At 44.0% G+C, this 13,502-nt stretch overlaps 2 protein-coding genes across 14 annotated transcripts; both read right to left on the bottom strand.

Moving 5' to 3' along the window:
* Positions 1–47: 47 nt before the first annotated feature.
* On the bottom strand, positions 48–2,772 carry LOC144704558 (uncharacterized). 5 transcript variants are annotated; one of them, XM_078577021.1, is made up of 5 exons: positions 2,567–2,772; positions 2,272–2,468; positions 1,148–1,359; positions 964–1,024; positions 48–882 (listed from the first exon to the last, which is right to left on the bottom strand). In XM_078577021.1, the coding sequence occupies exons 3-5, from the start codon at positions 1,348–1,350 to the stop codon at positions 316–318; spliced, it is 831 nt and encodes a 276-aa protein (XP_078433147.1). In that variant the 5' UTR covers positions 1,351–1,359; positions 2,272–2,468; positions 2,567–2,772; the 3' UTR covers positions 48–315. The 5 variants fall into 5 exon arrangements, with proteins under 5 accessions (XP_078433147.1, XP_078433146.1, XP_078433144.1 ...); XM_078577020.1 differs by having other exon boundaries at positions 2,365–2,468; positions 2,567–2,770; XM_078577018.1 differs by having other exon boundaries at positions 2,272–2,772.
* A 481-nt stretch (positions 2,773–3,253) lies between these two features.
* Positions 3,254–12,598, bottom strand: LOC144704557 (uncharacterized). Of its 9 annotated transcripts, none has more exons than XM_078577011.1 (13): positions 12,301–12,597; positions 11,927–11,958; positions 11,387–11,482; positions 10,562–10,647; positions 10,376–10,474; positions 10,109–10,195; positions 8,291–9,239; positions 5,174–8,195; positions 4,840–5,099; positions 4,301–4,631; positions 3,903–4,025; positions 3,671–3,799; positions 3,254–3,385 (listed from the first exon to the last, which is right to left on the bottom strand). In XM_078577011.1, exon 8 carries the CDS (start codon positions 8,158–8,160, stop codon positions 7,003–7,005), a length of 1,158 nt encoding a protein of 385 aa, XP_078433137.1. In that variant the 5' UTR covers positions 8,161–8,195; positions 8,291–9,239; positions 10,109–10,195; positions 10,376–10,474; positions 10,562–10,647; positions 11,387–11,482; positions 11,927–11,958; positions 12,301–12,597; the 3' UTR covers positions 3,254–3,385; positions 3,671–3,799; positions 3,903–4,025; positions 4,301–4,631; positions 4,840–5,099; positions 5,174–7,002. The 9 variants fall into 9 exon arrangements, 7 of the variants coding, with proteins under 7 accessions (XP_078433137.1, XP_078433142.1, XP_078433139.1 ...); XM_078577016.1 differs by having other exon boundaries at positions 12,301–12,596; XM_078577013.1 differs by having other exon boundaries at positions 5,174–5,543; positions 5,620–9,239; positions 12,301–12,596.
* Between the last annotated feature and the right edge of the window lie 904 nt (positions 12,599–13,502).

Consider the following 13,502-nt stretch of genomic DNA (forward strand, 5'->3'; position numbering starts at 1 on the left):
TTCCATATCTACAATCAAGGGAATGGCCCAGTTCAATTCTCCAGAGATGGGTAAGAAAAAACACACGATATACAACATTACTCAAGCAATTTTTTTGTACAAAAATTGGACTCTCCTGTACAATTTTACATCCTTCAAAGGGAGACACCAACTCGCACCGGCCTTCATAACTTTTATTAGTTGGACTGGGGAAGATCCTCCGTTCCCTCAGCTGGAGAACCTTAACTTATCTCCGTCAGATGAACACACACTTCAACAAGGACAACCCGAAAACTAGACAACGCGCCGCCGCCGTATAATTTACTTAAATGCCCTTCAAGCCATAGCAGAGACTGAACCAAACCCTTCAATTCTCACCCTTGGCTTTCCTGCACAAGACAACAACTGCCTCTTGTCCTCGGCTGCCGCCACTACCGATTTCCAAGAATCGCCGTTGCCGTCTGTGCTCGGCGGGCCTTTCCTCTCTACCTTGGATTGAGATAGAACAGAATTCTCGCGGTCCGGTTTCAGCAGTGGTGCGGCCAATCGCCGAGATTGATGATCACCCAAGCTCGGAAGCGTATTTACCATGGACGCTGATAGAACAGATTTCTCATGCTCAGGTATTGACACTGCCAATTGCCGAGATCGATGATTATCCGCGCAAGTCGGCGTCGACAGAACAGAATTCTCACTATTGGGTGTGAGAAATGTTTCTCTGACCAGATTCCTCTTTGCAGCCATGATGATTTCTGCTTCATTGCAGCCACTGAGTGGGGAAAGTGAAGGAGCTTCCTTCTCAAACTTTGTGTCGAAGACGAGAGGGTTCCCGGCCCGGACAGGGGGTGAGCCGCAGAGGAAGCCAAGCTGGCGGGGCGAGTCGAGGTCGGCTTCCGAGTCATCCTGAGGAACAATAAGAGAATGATGATGCTGGAAAGAATTCCAGGGAGGAGGATGCAATTAAGAGAGAGAAACTAAACTCACACTGCTACTCAAGATGATGTCCATAATATCAGGGGCCTCCCATTTCGGCCGGGCTACGAAGCTGCAGACCAAACAAAACGGCACAATTGATTTCATATGTATGTTGATTATCATCTAATCGACTATATTAACTGAGTTTCATTCAATTAAAAAAACTATATAAACTTTATTAGCAGGGGCCTACCTTCTCTGTTTGGAGTATAATCTGTTGAGGGTCTCAACAGGTGCTTGCTTTCCGATAATTCGCCTCGGTTCTGGACACGTGATTTCTTCTGTTATGTGGCAGTAATGGTTGAGGAGATGACGGCCAATGGTTGAAATGTTACTCGGAACCGTGTCAGGGTACAACTGCCTCACAGCGCCAAGACCAGATGGGAAGTACTCCATCAAGGTAACCTGTTAGAAAAATAAGTAAAGGAAGAAATATATAAAGAATCTGCTACTGATGAGATAATTTTCTTAAAATTTACAAAGATATTGGTTAGAAGTCTCACAAAACTAAGGGGAACTTTTTTGGATGACCGGAGAATATATGTGATTTTTTTTTGAAGAAATGGAGAATAACTGATATTAATAAGGTATTTAAAGTTGTTGCCTCTAGCCTTCATTCTCAGACTGGGAAGCCTCTATTGCAAAGAAGAAAATAACTTTTTTTAAGAAAAATAATATATATTTTGCAAAGAGGAAAATAATATGTTTCAGACACCAATGATGAGACATTCTATAAAGTGGGTAATGAAAATCACAATACCAGATGAAGACTGATCAAGATCTGTGATCCAGAAACTTTATTTCGAATAAATCATGCCTAGGTGGTGAATAATTAAAAGAGACATGAAGAGACTGTTCCGCAAAAAAGAGGAACTGGAATTAAATTGAGAGAGATGTAATCGAAGGGGAAAAATAAGCACACCTTCTCATTCAAATGCCTAATTCTGGCATCTGATGCGATAAGGACAGAAGAAGACTTGATTTAAAGCATAAACACTTTCAGAAAGTGAGGCAATAATTCAAAAACTTATCTCTTTACGTTTATAGAACGAGACTGAAACCAAAGAAGATGCCTGAAATTCCAATCGGGTTTACAAAAAGAAAGGTTTAATGAAAGAAAGAAAGAGTGATTCGATCAGATGAATGGGCAAGAACACAAGTTCGTTTACGAAATAAAATCATGGCAAAAACAAAGGGAAGATTTTCCGAATCAAGGTAAACAACCAGCCCACTCTCGCCAAGATCCAACCATCATTCACGGTCAAAAATCACGACATCATGAGCAACAGAAAAGCTCCAGCTAGAACAAAGACAAACGTTTTTTTTCTGAAGAAGATAGTCGCGAGCTCCAAATCAACGACATGCAAAGGCGATCTACAACCCGGCGCAACGGATCAGGGTTTCCCCCACCTAAAATCAACAAATCTCCTCGATTTCGCGAAATTCCTTTGCACGGCAGGAAGAAGGCCTCGAGATCCACAAGATCCGCCGACAGCGATCGCGATTTCTGCTTTCTAGGACCGATTTCGACGCAGAAGAGATCAAACGAGAGCGGATCGAAAGACGAATCGAGCTGAGCAGAATCTTCGAAGATTGGAGGAGGGGATTGTACCAGGGGAGGAGGGGGAGGAGAAGGGCAGGCGCCTTCCAGGAAGAGGAGATCGCAAGGAGAGAGGAGATGGTGAAGCGTTGAAAGCGCTCTCTCCCTACCTCATCTCCTCTCTCTCTCTCTCTCTCTTTCTATCTCTATCTCTCTCTCTCTTCCTTTATATATATCTCTCTTTCTATCTCTATTTCTCTCTCTCTCTCTCTTTCTATCTCTATCTCTGTCTCTCTCTCTTCCTTTCTCTCTCTCTCTCTCGGAAATTGATACGCGGAATATGGGGAGGGTATTTATGTCATGTGCACCTATCTCTTTCTCACTTCCTCTCTCTCTCTCTGTGGTTCTCTCCCTCTCTTTCTCTGGTTCAGTGGTTCTCTCTATTTCTCTGGTTCTCGCTCTCTCTCTCTCTCTATTTCTCTGGTTCTGGCTCTCTTTCTCTCTCCCTCTCTTCTTTCTCTGGTTCTCTCTCTTTCTGGTTCTCTCTCTCTCTATCTCTCTCTCTATAAATATATCTTTCTCTCTATATATATATCTCTATCTTTCTGTCTCTCTCTCTCTATATATATATCTATCTTTCTGTCTCTTTCTCTATCTCTTTCTATCTACCTCTCTCTCTCTCTCTCTCTCTCTCTCTCTATATATATATATATATATACTAGTGTGGCCTGCTCGCAATGCTCGCTTGGAGTCGACCCAGAGGAATAAAAAATGATTGGTATTGACAATGTCAGCCGTTGACTGATGTAATAAAAAATGTTTAATTGTTCGGACTCCGTAGGGAAAATTCTTGAACTTGGAAGATCACCAAGTGTGACACGTAAATTCCACCTGCCAAGAGAGCCAGAGTCATAATCATGAGTAGACATAGATTCCCTTGTAGGATGTAGTTACGCGCGGAAGAATATGAAAAGTGCACGATCTTAAAAGATAACCAAAAAACGTGGAAGAAGCTAGGAGAACCCCAGCGAAATTGTAAAATGAGCGCTAATTGTTCGAAGGGGAAAAATTCTAAGAGCAACATGACAACTGAAGTGCGCCGATTACAGGAAAATTGCGGAGAAACCCTTGTAGAGCAACAAACGAAGATAGTTAAATCAAGGACTGTAGACGTACCCATCAAAGAGAAGGTCGCCTCCGTCGAGCCTGGAGACAGATGCGGGTGAATGGAAGAAAGAAACCTATTTTATTTGGAGAACATGTCGAGGGTAGCGTAGAGAACAGGTGGTCCGCTCGCAATGCTCACTTGGAGTAGACCGAGAAGAATAAAACATGTTTGATAACCACCAATGATCAGCCATTGACTACTATAATAAAAAATTATTTGTGAAGAATCCAAAAAGCTCACCAAATAAATAGATTCAGGTATTGCAAACTCAAAATCTGGGCGAACGATTGCTCTAGAAATTTGTTGTTCGTAGAGTAAATTGTTGAAATCGGAAGATCACCAACTGCGACACATCAATTTAACCTGCCAAGAGAGATAGAGGCATAATCATGAATGGACATAGATTCCCGAGTAGAAGGCAGTTACGCGCGGGAGGATATGAGAAGTGCAAACTCTTAAAAGATAACAAAAAACGTGGAAGAAGTTAGCAGAACCGCAGAGAAATTGTAAAATGAGCGCTAATTGCGGAGATTCTAAGAACAACAGGACAACTAAAGTGCGCCAATTACGAAAAAATTGCAGTGAATCCCTTGTACAGCAACACACGAATATAGGTAAATCAAGGACTGTAGACGTACCCGTCAAAGAGAAGGTCGCCTCCATCGAGCTTGGAGACAGATGAAGGTGAATGGAAGAAAGAAAGCTACTTCATTTGGAGAACATCTCGACGGTAGCGTAGAGAACTGGTGGCCCTCTTGCAATGCTCACTTGGAGTAGACCGAGAAGAATAAAACATGTTTGATAACCACCAATGATCAGCCATTGACTACTATAATAAAAAATTATTTGTGAAGAATCCAAAAAGCTCTCCAAACAAATAAACCTTGCTTGGCCCCCATGCGACCGTTTCGCCGATCAACTATTTGGCGCTCTTTTTTCCCTTCTCTAGTTCTCTATTTCGTTTTTTACCTGCAATTGCCGACAGAGATAGAGAAAGAGAAGGAGAGGAAAAGCGGAGAGGCAAAGGGAGATAGAGTTAGAGACAGTGCGAGACGAATAAAGTGAGCGAATGAGTGGGATAGATAGAAGGAGATGCGCCGTGGTAGGGAAGGGGGAGATTTTATATAGAGATAGAGGGAGCGGGGGGGGGGAAGAACATAAGAAAGAAGTTTCTTGCCTTTTTTATGTGGAGGTACGTTGGGCTTCATTGCGACAGTGGGAAGTTCAGATGACGAAGCTTGTTTCTCATGCTGTATTTGAGGCGTACGATAGAAATGGATGCAACCCCACGCTGGCACGTCACACTGAAGAGTTGCTAGGCCTGTGCCTCTCTGACAGGATAGATTTTATGACTCGAAGACGGTGTAATAATAATGTGTGCGATCATGATGTTGTTCTGTTTAGTGGAGCCCAGATGACGGAATGGCTTCATGGTACCTGAAATTAAAAACTAATTTAGTTCTCGTTTTTTATGGGGATGAGAATTGAGAGGGAGAAGTTTGATGTTGTACCTGAGATCGGAGTCGATCGTCTTCTACGACTGCAGGCGCTTGAATCGAAATGGAAGCCTCGATTGAGATGGGTAGAGTGCAATTCGTGGTAAGAGATGGACATCACCGTAGAAATTGCCTTGGCTGATGATTCTGGCTTGTATCATTGTTGGGAGAAAGCTGTCCACTCGTAGCCTGGTCCCGTTGCATAGACCTTGCAATGTGTTCAAGTTCCGAAGGAGGATCACGATGCAACCGATCTTGAGTCGGAGCTTGTGGAGTGGCATTGTCGCATCATCTATTGTATTTAAGAACTCGGTTGGATAGAGAGATTCGTTGTCGACTTCGCCATGAGGGATTGCATCAAAACTGAAGTACTCCATAACTTCACCTGGGAAGACATCGAGAACCATGTTGTTGACCTTGACCACATCAACGTTTAAGGGCGTCAAAATTGTCTTCGTTACCAACGAAGTTGCGGTATCATCAAAGGTTCCATAAACTTTGGCAATCAGATCAAGCAATGAGGGGACGCGCTGAATCTCAAGAGGAAGATGGACATCAGGGCCAAGGCGTCCTTCTCCTACCGCAAGTAGGAACTTGCTCCATGCATGTTGCTCTGGTGAAACACGGACATTGGTTATGAGGCTGAAAATAGAGCAATGGCGCCATACATCACTTCGATTAAGAGACGAACTGATGATCATTGACAGTGAGCCTTTCCGTATGACTGGAAGCATCTGCCTAAAGTCACCTCCCAGGACAACAACCTTGCCACCAAAAGGAACATTTTCTAAAGTTGCATCTATGGTCTTCATCACATCTCGAACAGATCGATCCAATGTCTCGTAAACATGGCGGTGCATCATTGGAGCTTCGTCCACAATTATAATACTTGCTCACTGAATTCGTTGGCCAATCACTGAGTCAGGTGAGATTCCACACGTTGAGATGTGAGTGACAGGAATTGGAATGTTGAATGTGGAGTGTAACGTTCGACCTCCTTCCAGAAGAAGCGCTGCAATACCACTTGTCGCAGTCGGTATGGCAGTGAGGCGAAAGGCCTTGATTTGTGAGAGAATAGCTGAGTAGAGGAAAGTCTTTCCAGATCCACCTGGCCCGTCAAGGAAGAATACCCTGGGCTCTCTAGCATGATTTCCTGATTCGATGGCATCAAATACTGCATCATAAAATTGTCTTTGTTCTACATTCAACATGTCTCGTAGGCGTTCTGCTGCGATCATTACATTTTGGTTGTTGCTTCCATGGCTTGGACTGCATCCTACATCTATAACTTGAGGTTCAACGACTTGGGGCAGCACTGGGTATGCTTCAAGAGAAGATCAGTTATGGTAAAGGATTGAATGGAGCGCCCTCAAAACTTTTTGTCGTATATGGGTAGTTACTTGTGGAGCACTGTTCTCTAAACGTATGTCATCTGTCACTGCGTCAAGGTATTTTTCAAAAAGCACATGTGGTTGGGAGAGTTCACAGTAAAGTAGTATCATTGCGAATAGCTCTCGTATTTGACGGGGAGAAGCAATGGCTGAGGATAGTGCGAGATCGTTGTCAAACTCAGTGTCGGAGTGGAGTAGGCCAAGGGCTTCAGCGGCACTCTGATATGTGTCATAAACAACATTATCAACGGTCCGCAAATCTTCGTAACACCTCGCTCCTGGAACGCGATGAAGCATCAGCCGGAGATAGTATCGCGTAGTGTCGCGGGGGCACACGAAGTGCAGCCTATCAATACATTCCAGGCGATGACGTCGTGACCATCGTCGAGTAGAATTGTTCCACGTGTAATAAGACGGGAAGTCACCGTACAATGTCCGTCTAGCTAATTCATCTTATGGATGCTCCCGGTTATTGCGCATCCACTCAGTGAGTGGGGTGCTTGCTGACCTGTCCACGACTTCACTAATTGGTTCACCTTCTGCGTACACCACGGATTGCATATTCTCATCGTGTACCTGGAGGGCATAAACACTTGGATACATTTTCTGCATGCTAAATTTGCAGATACGCCAGAAGGCTTCTGATGTAGACACGTATCGGGCATCGAGATATTGTTGGGCTTCATCATTGGATGTAATGTTTTGAGGTGCACGTAAAATGGCATCGGTAACTAGCAGAACCTTTGTCGATAATTTTGCTTGAATGCGATCGTGGCCTTTATACACATACTTGTACAGGTACTTTACTGATTGGATGGAAGAGCAGATTTCAACGTTGATGTGACAGTTGAACACTTTGCACAAATACATATTATACGAAACGACCCATCGATTGTCAATGAGATGTGAACCTTTCTGGACAACACGACCATTATTGCGACGCGAGTATAGAGGGTACCCATCGTTGTTTACTTGTGTTGTGTTGACAAATTCCTTGGGGTATTTCTTGGAGCACTTTTCGTTCTTCATACATGGGCATCTTGGGTTTGCAGAACCGCAAGGACCATGGATCATATGGGTGGCCACACAATTAAGCAACTCGGTCTCATTGGGATCTGGTAACTCGGCACACACAATCTTCTCAATGTCTTCAGGAGTTCTTGGCTTGTACAGATCATCTAGTATCCACAGCATATGCGCATGTGGGAGACCACGTTTCTGAAACTCGACAACGTACACACGGCCTTTTACTTTGCCGAATATTTCCTTGTCGATGATCAAATGGAGGAGTTCCTTCAATTTTAATCGGAAAACGCGGCAACATATGTCGAATCGGTCTTGCGACTTCTGTCCGGGTAACAGAGCTTCGATGATGTCGGGCCATTTTGGGTTGCAAGTCATCGTGATGAATAAATCAGGCTTCCCCATCTTTCTTACGATAGCCATGGCATCTTGGTACAGCCCTTGCATGTGGCGCGGGCCGCCGGTGAAGGATGGTGGGAGAATGATCATCCTCCCTACAGTGGTAGCAACATCGCCAGTGGAAACTTGGTCAAACAACCCATGGTAGAGGCTTGCACGCAATGTCCTCTGGTTGCATCGAATCCACATTAAGCGTGACTCTTCAACCTTGGTGTAGGCGTCCACTACATATTATTGAAAAAAACCGGCCAGAAAGATGAAGCACTCGTGATGAGTCTCTAACCATGAAGTGGCAAGCATAGAACTGATTCATCGTTACCTTGGTTCTTTCTTTTAGTTGCATGCTCCACCCTTGAGTGCCATATGGGAATAGGAGCACAAAGTGAAGCGGATCATAATTTCTGTTAAGCTGATTCACGAACTGTAGGCCCCCTCCACGCTTTCGAAGAACAATATTGCGCCTACCATCTCCTTCATTACCATCTCCAGGCATAAGTATGACTACTTCAGATGCTGTGGGTCGATCATAACGACGGTCGAGAGTAGAAGGTTCACCGATTCGTAGCTCAAATTCTTGGGTGGATGCATCATGGAGCACTTCGTCATTGTTATCTTGAAACTGCCGAACAAAGGGATTGACCTCACGCAGACAGTGGTGGATCTTTTCAAGAATGCAGCGATGGAGATCTGGGAAGATAGAGATTCGCCGGTCAATCTGGTAGTCCGTGTCGTATATGTAGATTTGAGCGAAACAGGGAGCTTCACCAACAGGGGGCAATAGTGCTTTGGAGATATGATGATAAACACCTCCTTGTATGCGATATGTGTAAATGCCAGCATGGTTGTCAGCAAGGGTTCGGTCAAAATTTTCCCCGCTGGACGTGAATCCAAAAGCCGAATTATAGGCTCGAAGGAAATTGCGGTAGTGCTTCGCCTCATCTGTCGTCCCCTCCAACAGAGCGAGAAGCGTTACCGGCGGATTGGGGAAAGCCGGAAGCAGCACCTCGCCATTCTTGCAGCATAATTGGAACACTGGGTTCCTCTGACCAGAACCATGTTTGCGTTCTTGCATCCACATCTTAGATTGGCATGAAGCGCATGTTGCAGACATGCCGCCTAGAGAATGTGGTTGAACATTCTCAACTGAACGCGAAGCTGCGAGGAGGGTCCTCACGTTGGCTGATCCTGTAGATCGACGGTATGCGATCCGCTCGGCCATACGGTTGTGAACAATGGTGGGCTCAATAAGCGAACAGAAAGATGAGTTCCTAAAATTATTAGAGGCCATTAGTAGTAGTGAGTGGAACAAAATCTAGGGATCAATTCCTAAAATTATAAGTTGACATCGGTAGTGGAGACGGAAACATTATGTAAGTAGAAGAGGCCATTATAAGTTGACATCGGTAGTGGAGACGAAAACATTATGAGTTCCTAAAATTGTTAGAGGCCATTAGTAGTAGTGAGTGGAACAAAATCTAGGGATCAATTCCTGACATTATAAGTTGATATCGGTAGTGGAGACGGAAACGGAAAAAAAATTTGAAGTCATTCTTGATGGCTCCAAATTTTTTTTACACTCTTCAGCAGGAGCATAATTGTGTTAGGTCAACTGGACATGAAATGAGCAGGCATTAGAATCTGCACATCAGATGAGCAGTCAACTGCACATCATTGATTGATGGAGAAGTTCGATGTCCATCTATATCCATCTCTTCATCTATAGCAATCCTTTCAATTGGGACAACGGGGACTGGGGAAGAGAGGAGCAGTGGTTCTCCGCCCCTGACTTCCTCTCTCAGCCGGTGCTTCAACAGTGACTTGTCAGCACTATGGACGATGTAAGAAATAGTCTGGTATCTCGTCTCAGTATTTGGTCTTAGAAAGTTTTGTGTTTCGCTCAATTCAGTTCTCTTCATCAACTCATATTGATCAAGGTGGGAGAAATCAATATTGTAATTTGTGGAGAACCACAATCTCGATTACTTCAAAATTTTCTAATCAAGATAAGGATGGGAAGCCAAGTTTTGTGCTTGAATTCAGGAAATGGGAAATAAATAATTTTGAATCAAATAATAGGAAAATAGGAAAGCATATTGGCATTGATTGGGGTAAACAATAAGTGGATGGGATAACCAACCTTCGACAGATAATGAAGTTGTATTAGTTTCCTAAAAGAATGTTCCCTTCGTAAAGGTTTATCTCGCTTTCCGAGACGAATCTGAAGCTGCAGAGAGGGAAACAGCAAGGTCAATGTAACGTTGTATTTAATCTTACTCAATGTATCCGTCAGTAACTTACTGTCTCTTTCAATTTCTACGGTAATATAATACGCCCTCATCATAGAATTATTCATCAGAAAGAGGAAAACAGAACTCTAGAAATCTTAAAAGGAAATAATATTCACCAGAAAGCTCTCCTTCCACACGTTCAAGCTCGGCAACGTTGCGACCCAAGAGAATCAGCTGAGCTCCTAGAACCGCGAACTGTTTGGCAAGATCCTACCCTGGAAAAAAATGAAATTGCGATAATCGTAGCAGAGATATTTATATGGCAAACGAAAATAAGAGTCATTAAGCAGTCCGTGCTTTACCAATTCAACGGCTTGCTCCTGTATTCCACACGACGTAGGGGAAATTACCAATCTCCACTTACTCCCCCTTAATTGGAAATCTAAGTCTGGAGGCATTTGTCAAACAGTAAGAGTAAGAAATTAATGGGTTTCATAATGGTACAGAGAGAAAGAGATAACAATTGAAAAGAGATAAAAATAAGAGAGGGGAGTCGGAGAGAGAAAGAGAAGGAGAGGGAGAGTGAATAAGTGGAGAAAGAGAGTAAGAGAGGGAGAGAGAGAGATAGTAAGGGGGAGAGAGTAAGAGAGAGAGTGTAAGCAAAGTAAGAGAGTGAGAGGGAAGAAGAGAAAGAGCGAGAGTAAAAATAAGGATAAGAGACTAAGAGGGAGAAAGAGAGACAGGGGGAGTAAGGGAGATTGTGGGAGAGCGTATGAGAGAGGGAGAGAGAGATAGTAAGGGGGAGAGAGTATGAGAGAGAGAGAGTGTAAGCAAAGTAAGAGAGTGAGAAGGAAGAAGAGAGAGTGAGAGTAAAAGTAAGAGTAAGATACTAAGAGGGAGAAAGAGAGACAGGGGGAGTAAGTGAGATTGTGAGAGAGCATATGAGAGAGTGAGAGAGTAAGAGGAAGTGAGAGAGGGTAGGAGTCTGGGAAGGGGGATGGTTTAGTCTAGAGATATTGAGAAAGATATTAAACAGAGAGGAGAGTGAGAGAGAGAAAGAGAAGGAAGGAGAGAGAGAGAATAAGTGGAGTAAGAGAGTAGGAGAGGGAGAGAGAGGTAGTAAGGGGGAGAGTGTAAGAAGTAGATACTAAGAGGGAGAAGGAGAGATAGAGAGAGTCACTTCTTACAGTGATTTCGTTTTCAGCGAGCCTTAACTCCTTCAAATTAATAAAGGAAGTTAGCGACGGTCCAAGTGTTTGGATCTTACAACTCGACAGCGAGAACTGTGACAATAACTCGAGATTAGTCATCATAGAGCGAAATGATCAGAACTCGGAGAAAGAAGAAATGTCGGGATTCACTTAAATCATAGATGAGAGTAAAACACTGTGCAACAGAGAGAGATGGGGAGAAAAGTATCAAATGAAGAAAGAGGAGAGAGAGAGAGAGAGAAACTATATAGCAAAAGAGGTAGGGAGAGGAAAATAATGCAAGGAAGAAGGAGAGAGAGAGATGTGATGAGAAAGGCACAGAGAGTGAAAAGAGAGACATAAAAAGAGAGAAAAACGACAGTAGTAAGGAGAAAAAGAGAGAGTGTGTAGGGCGGAAGCTTAAAAAACATAATCGGAATAATAATCGGAGAAAGACTTGTGGGATGCATTCCGTGGAAAGAAAATTGGCGCGGAAAAAGGAAAAACAGGAAAAACAGAATTTACTGATGAACAAACCTGGCCAAGATCCGCCGTTGTGATAGCTCCACCTTAGATATGTAAAGAAAAACACTCAGATCACAACAATTCAGAAGAATATATTGAAATTGATCCCATTAAAAAGAAATTAAGAATCGGCAGCCATTGATCCCATTAAAAAGAAATTAAGAATCGGCAGCCGTTGATCCCATTATGAATTTAACGCGACCGGCCGGGGATATGAAGAATTTGAGTTGAGGGTAGAGAATCCCAGTAAAAGGATACGAATTTGATCCCATTATCCTTTTGATCCCATTATGAATTGAGGAAGAATCCTTTTAATGGGATTCTTCCTCAATTGTGTTGAAATGCGAAAGGATATGAAGAATCGGCAGCCGAGATCGGGAAAATACCTGTTGAGAACAGGAAAAACTGTGAGTTTAATGCGATCGGCAGGGGAAGGGGGGCACGGGCGGTGGGGAGGGGGTAGGGGGCCGCGGGCGCTGGGGAGGGGGCAGATAGCGGCCGGGGGAAGGGGGCGCGGACGGCTTAGGGGAGAGGAGCGCGGGCGGAGGGGGGCTGGAGAGAGGGGGCGGGGGGAGGGGGGGAGAGTGGGAGGTGGGGTGTGGGTGTGCAAGGTAAAAGGGGCGGAGGGCTGCTGTATGGGGGGGGGGGGAGGAAGGGGGCGGAGGGTGGCGGGCGGTTGGCGGGGAGAAACGGGGCGGAGGGCGGGGGGAAAGGAGGCGGGGGGGCGGAGGGGGGGGGGGGGTGTCTCACTCACTCACCGTCTTTCTCTCTCACTCTCAATCTCTTGCTCTCTCTCTCTCTTCTCTCTCGACCAATCAGAGGCCAGAAGCGCACATGTATTTCTATTATAGTAGTATAGATAGATATATATATATATATATATATATCTTTCTGTCTTTCTCTCTATCTCTTTCTATCTACCTTCTCTCTTTCTCTCTGGTTCTCTCTCTCTCTCTCTCGTTATCTCTCTCTCTATATATATATCTTTCTCTCTCTCTATATATATATATATATCTTTCCGTCTCTCTCTATCTCTTTCTATCTACCTCTCTCTCTATCTCTCTGTCTCTCTCTATCTCTCTGTCTCTCTCTATCTCTCTGTGTCTCTCTATCTCTCTCTCTATCTCTTTATCTTTCTCTCTCCCCTTCCCTCTCTCCCTCCCTCTTCTCTTTGTGGTACTCTCTCTATCTCTGTCTCTCTCTCTATCTATCTGTCTCTCTCTCTCATTCTCTCTCTCTCTCCATCTTTCTGTCTCTCTCTCTATCTATCTATCTCACTATCTCTTTGGCTCTCTCTCTGTCTCTCTCTATCTCTATCTATTTATCTCTCTATCTCTTTGGCTCTCTCTCTCTATCTCTCTATCTCTCTCTCTATCTCTTTATCTTTCTCTCTCTCCCCCTTCCCTCTCTCCCTCCCTTTTCTCTCTGTGGTACTCTCTCTCTGTATATATATATCTTTCTCTCTCTATATATATATTTCTATCTTTCTCTCTCTATCTCTCTCTATCTATCTCTCTGTGTCTCTCTATCTTTCTCTCTTTATCTTTCTCTCTCTCCCCCTTCCCTCTCTCCCTCCCTCTTCTCTTTG

The sequence above is a fragment of the Wolffia australiana genome, chromosome 6, assembly GCF_029677425.1.
Source record: "Wolffia australiana isolate 7733 chromosome 6, ASM2967742v1".
Classification (NCBI taxonomy): Eukaryota; Viridiplantae; Streptophyta; class Magnoliopsida; order Alismatales; family Araceae; genus Wolffia; species Wolffia australiana.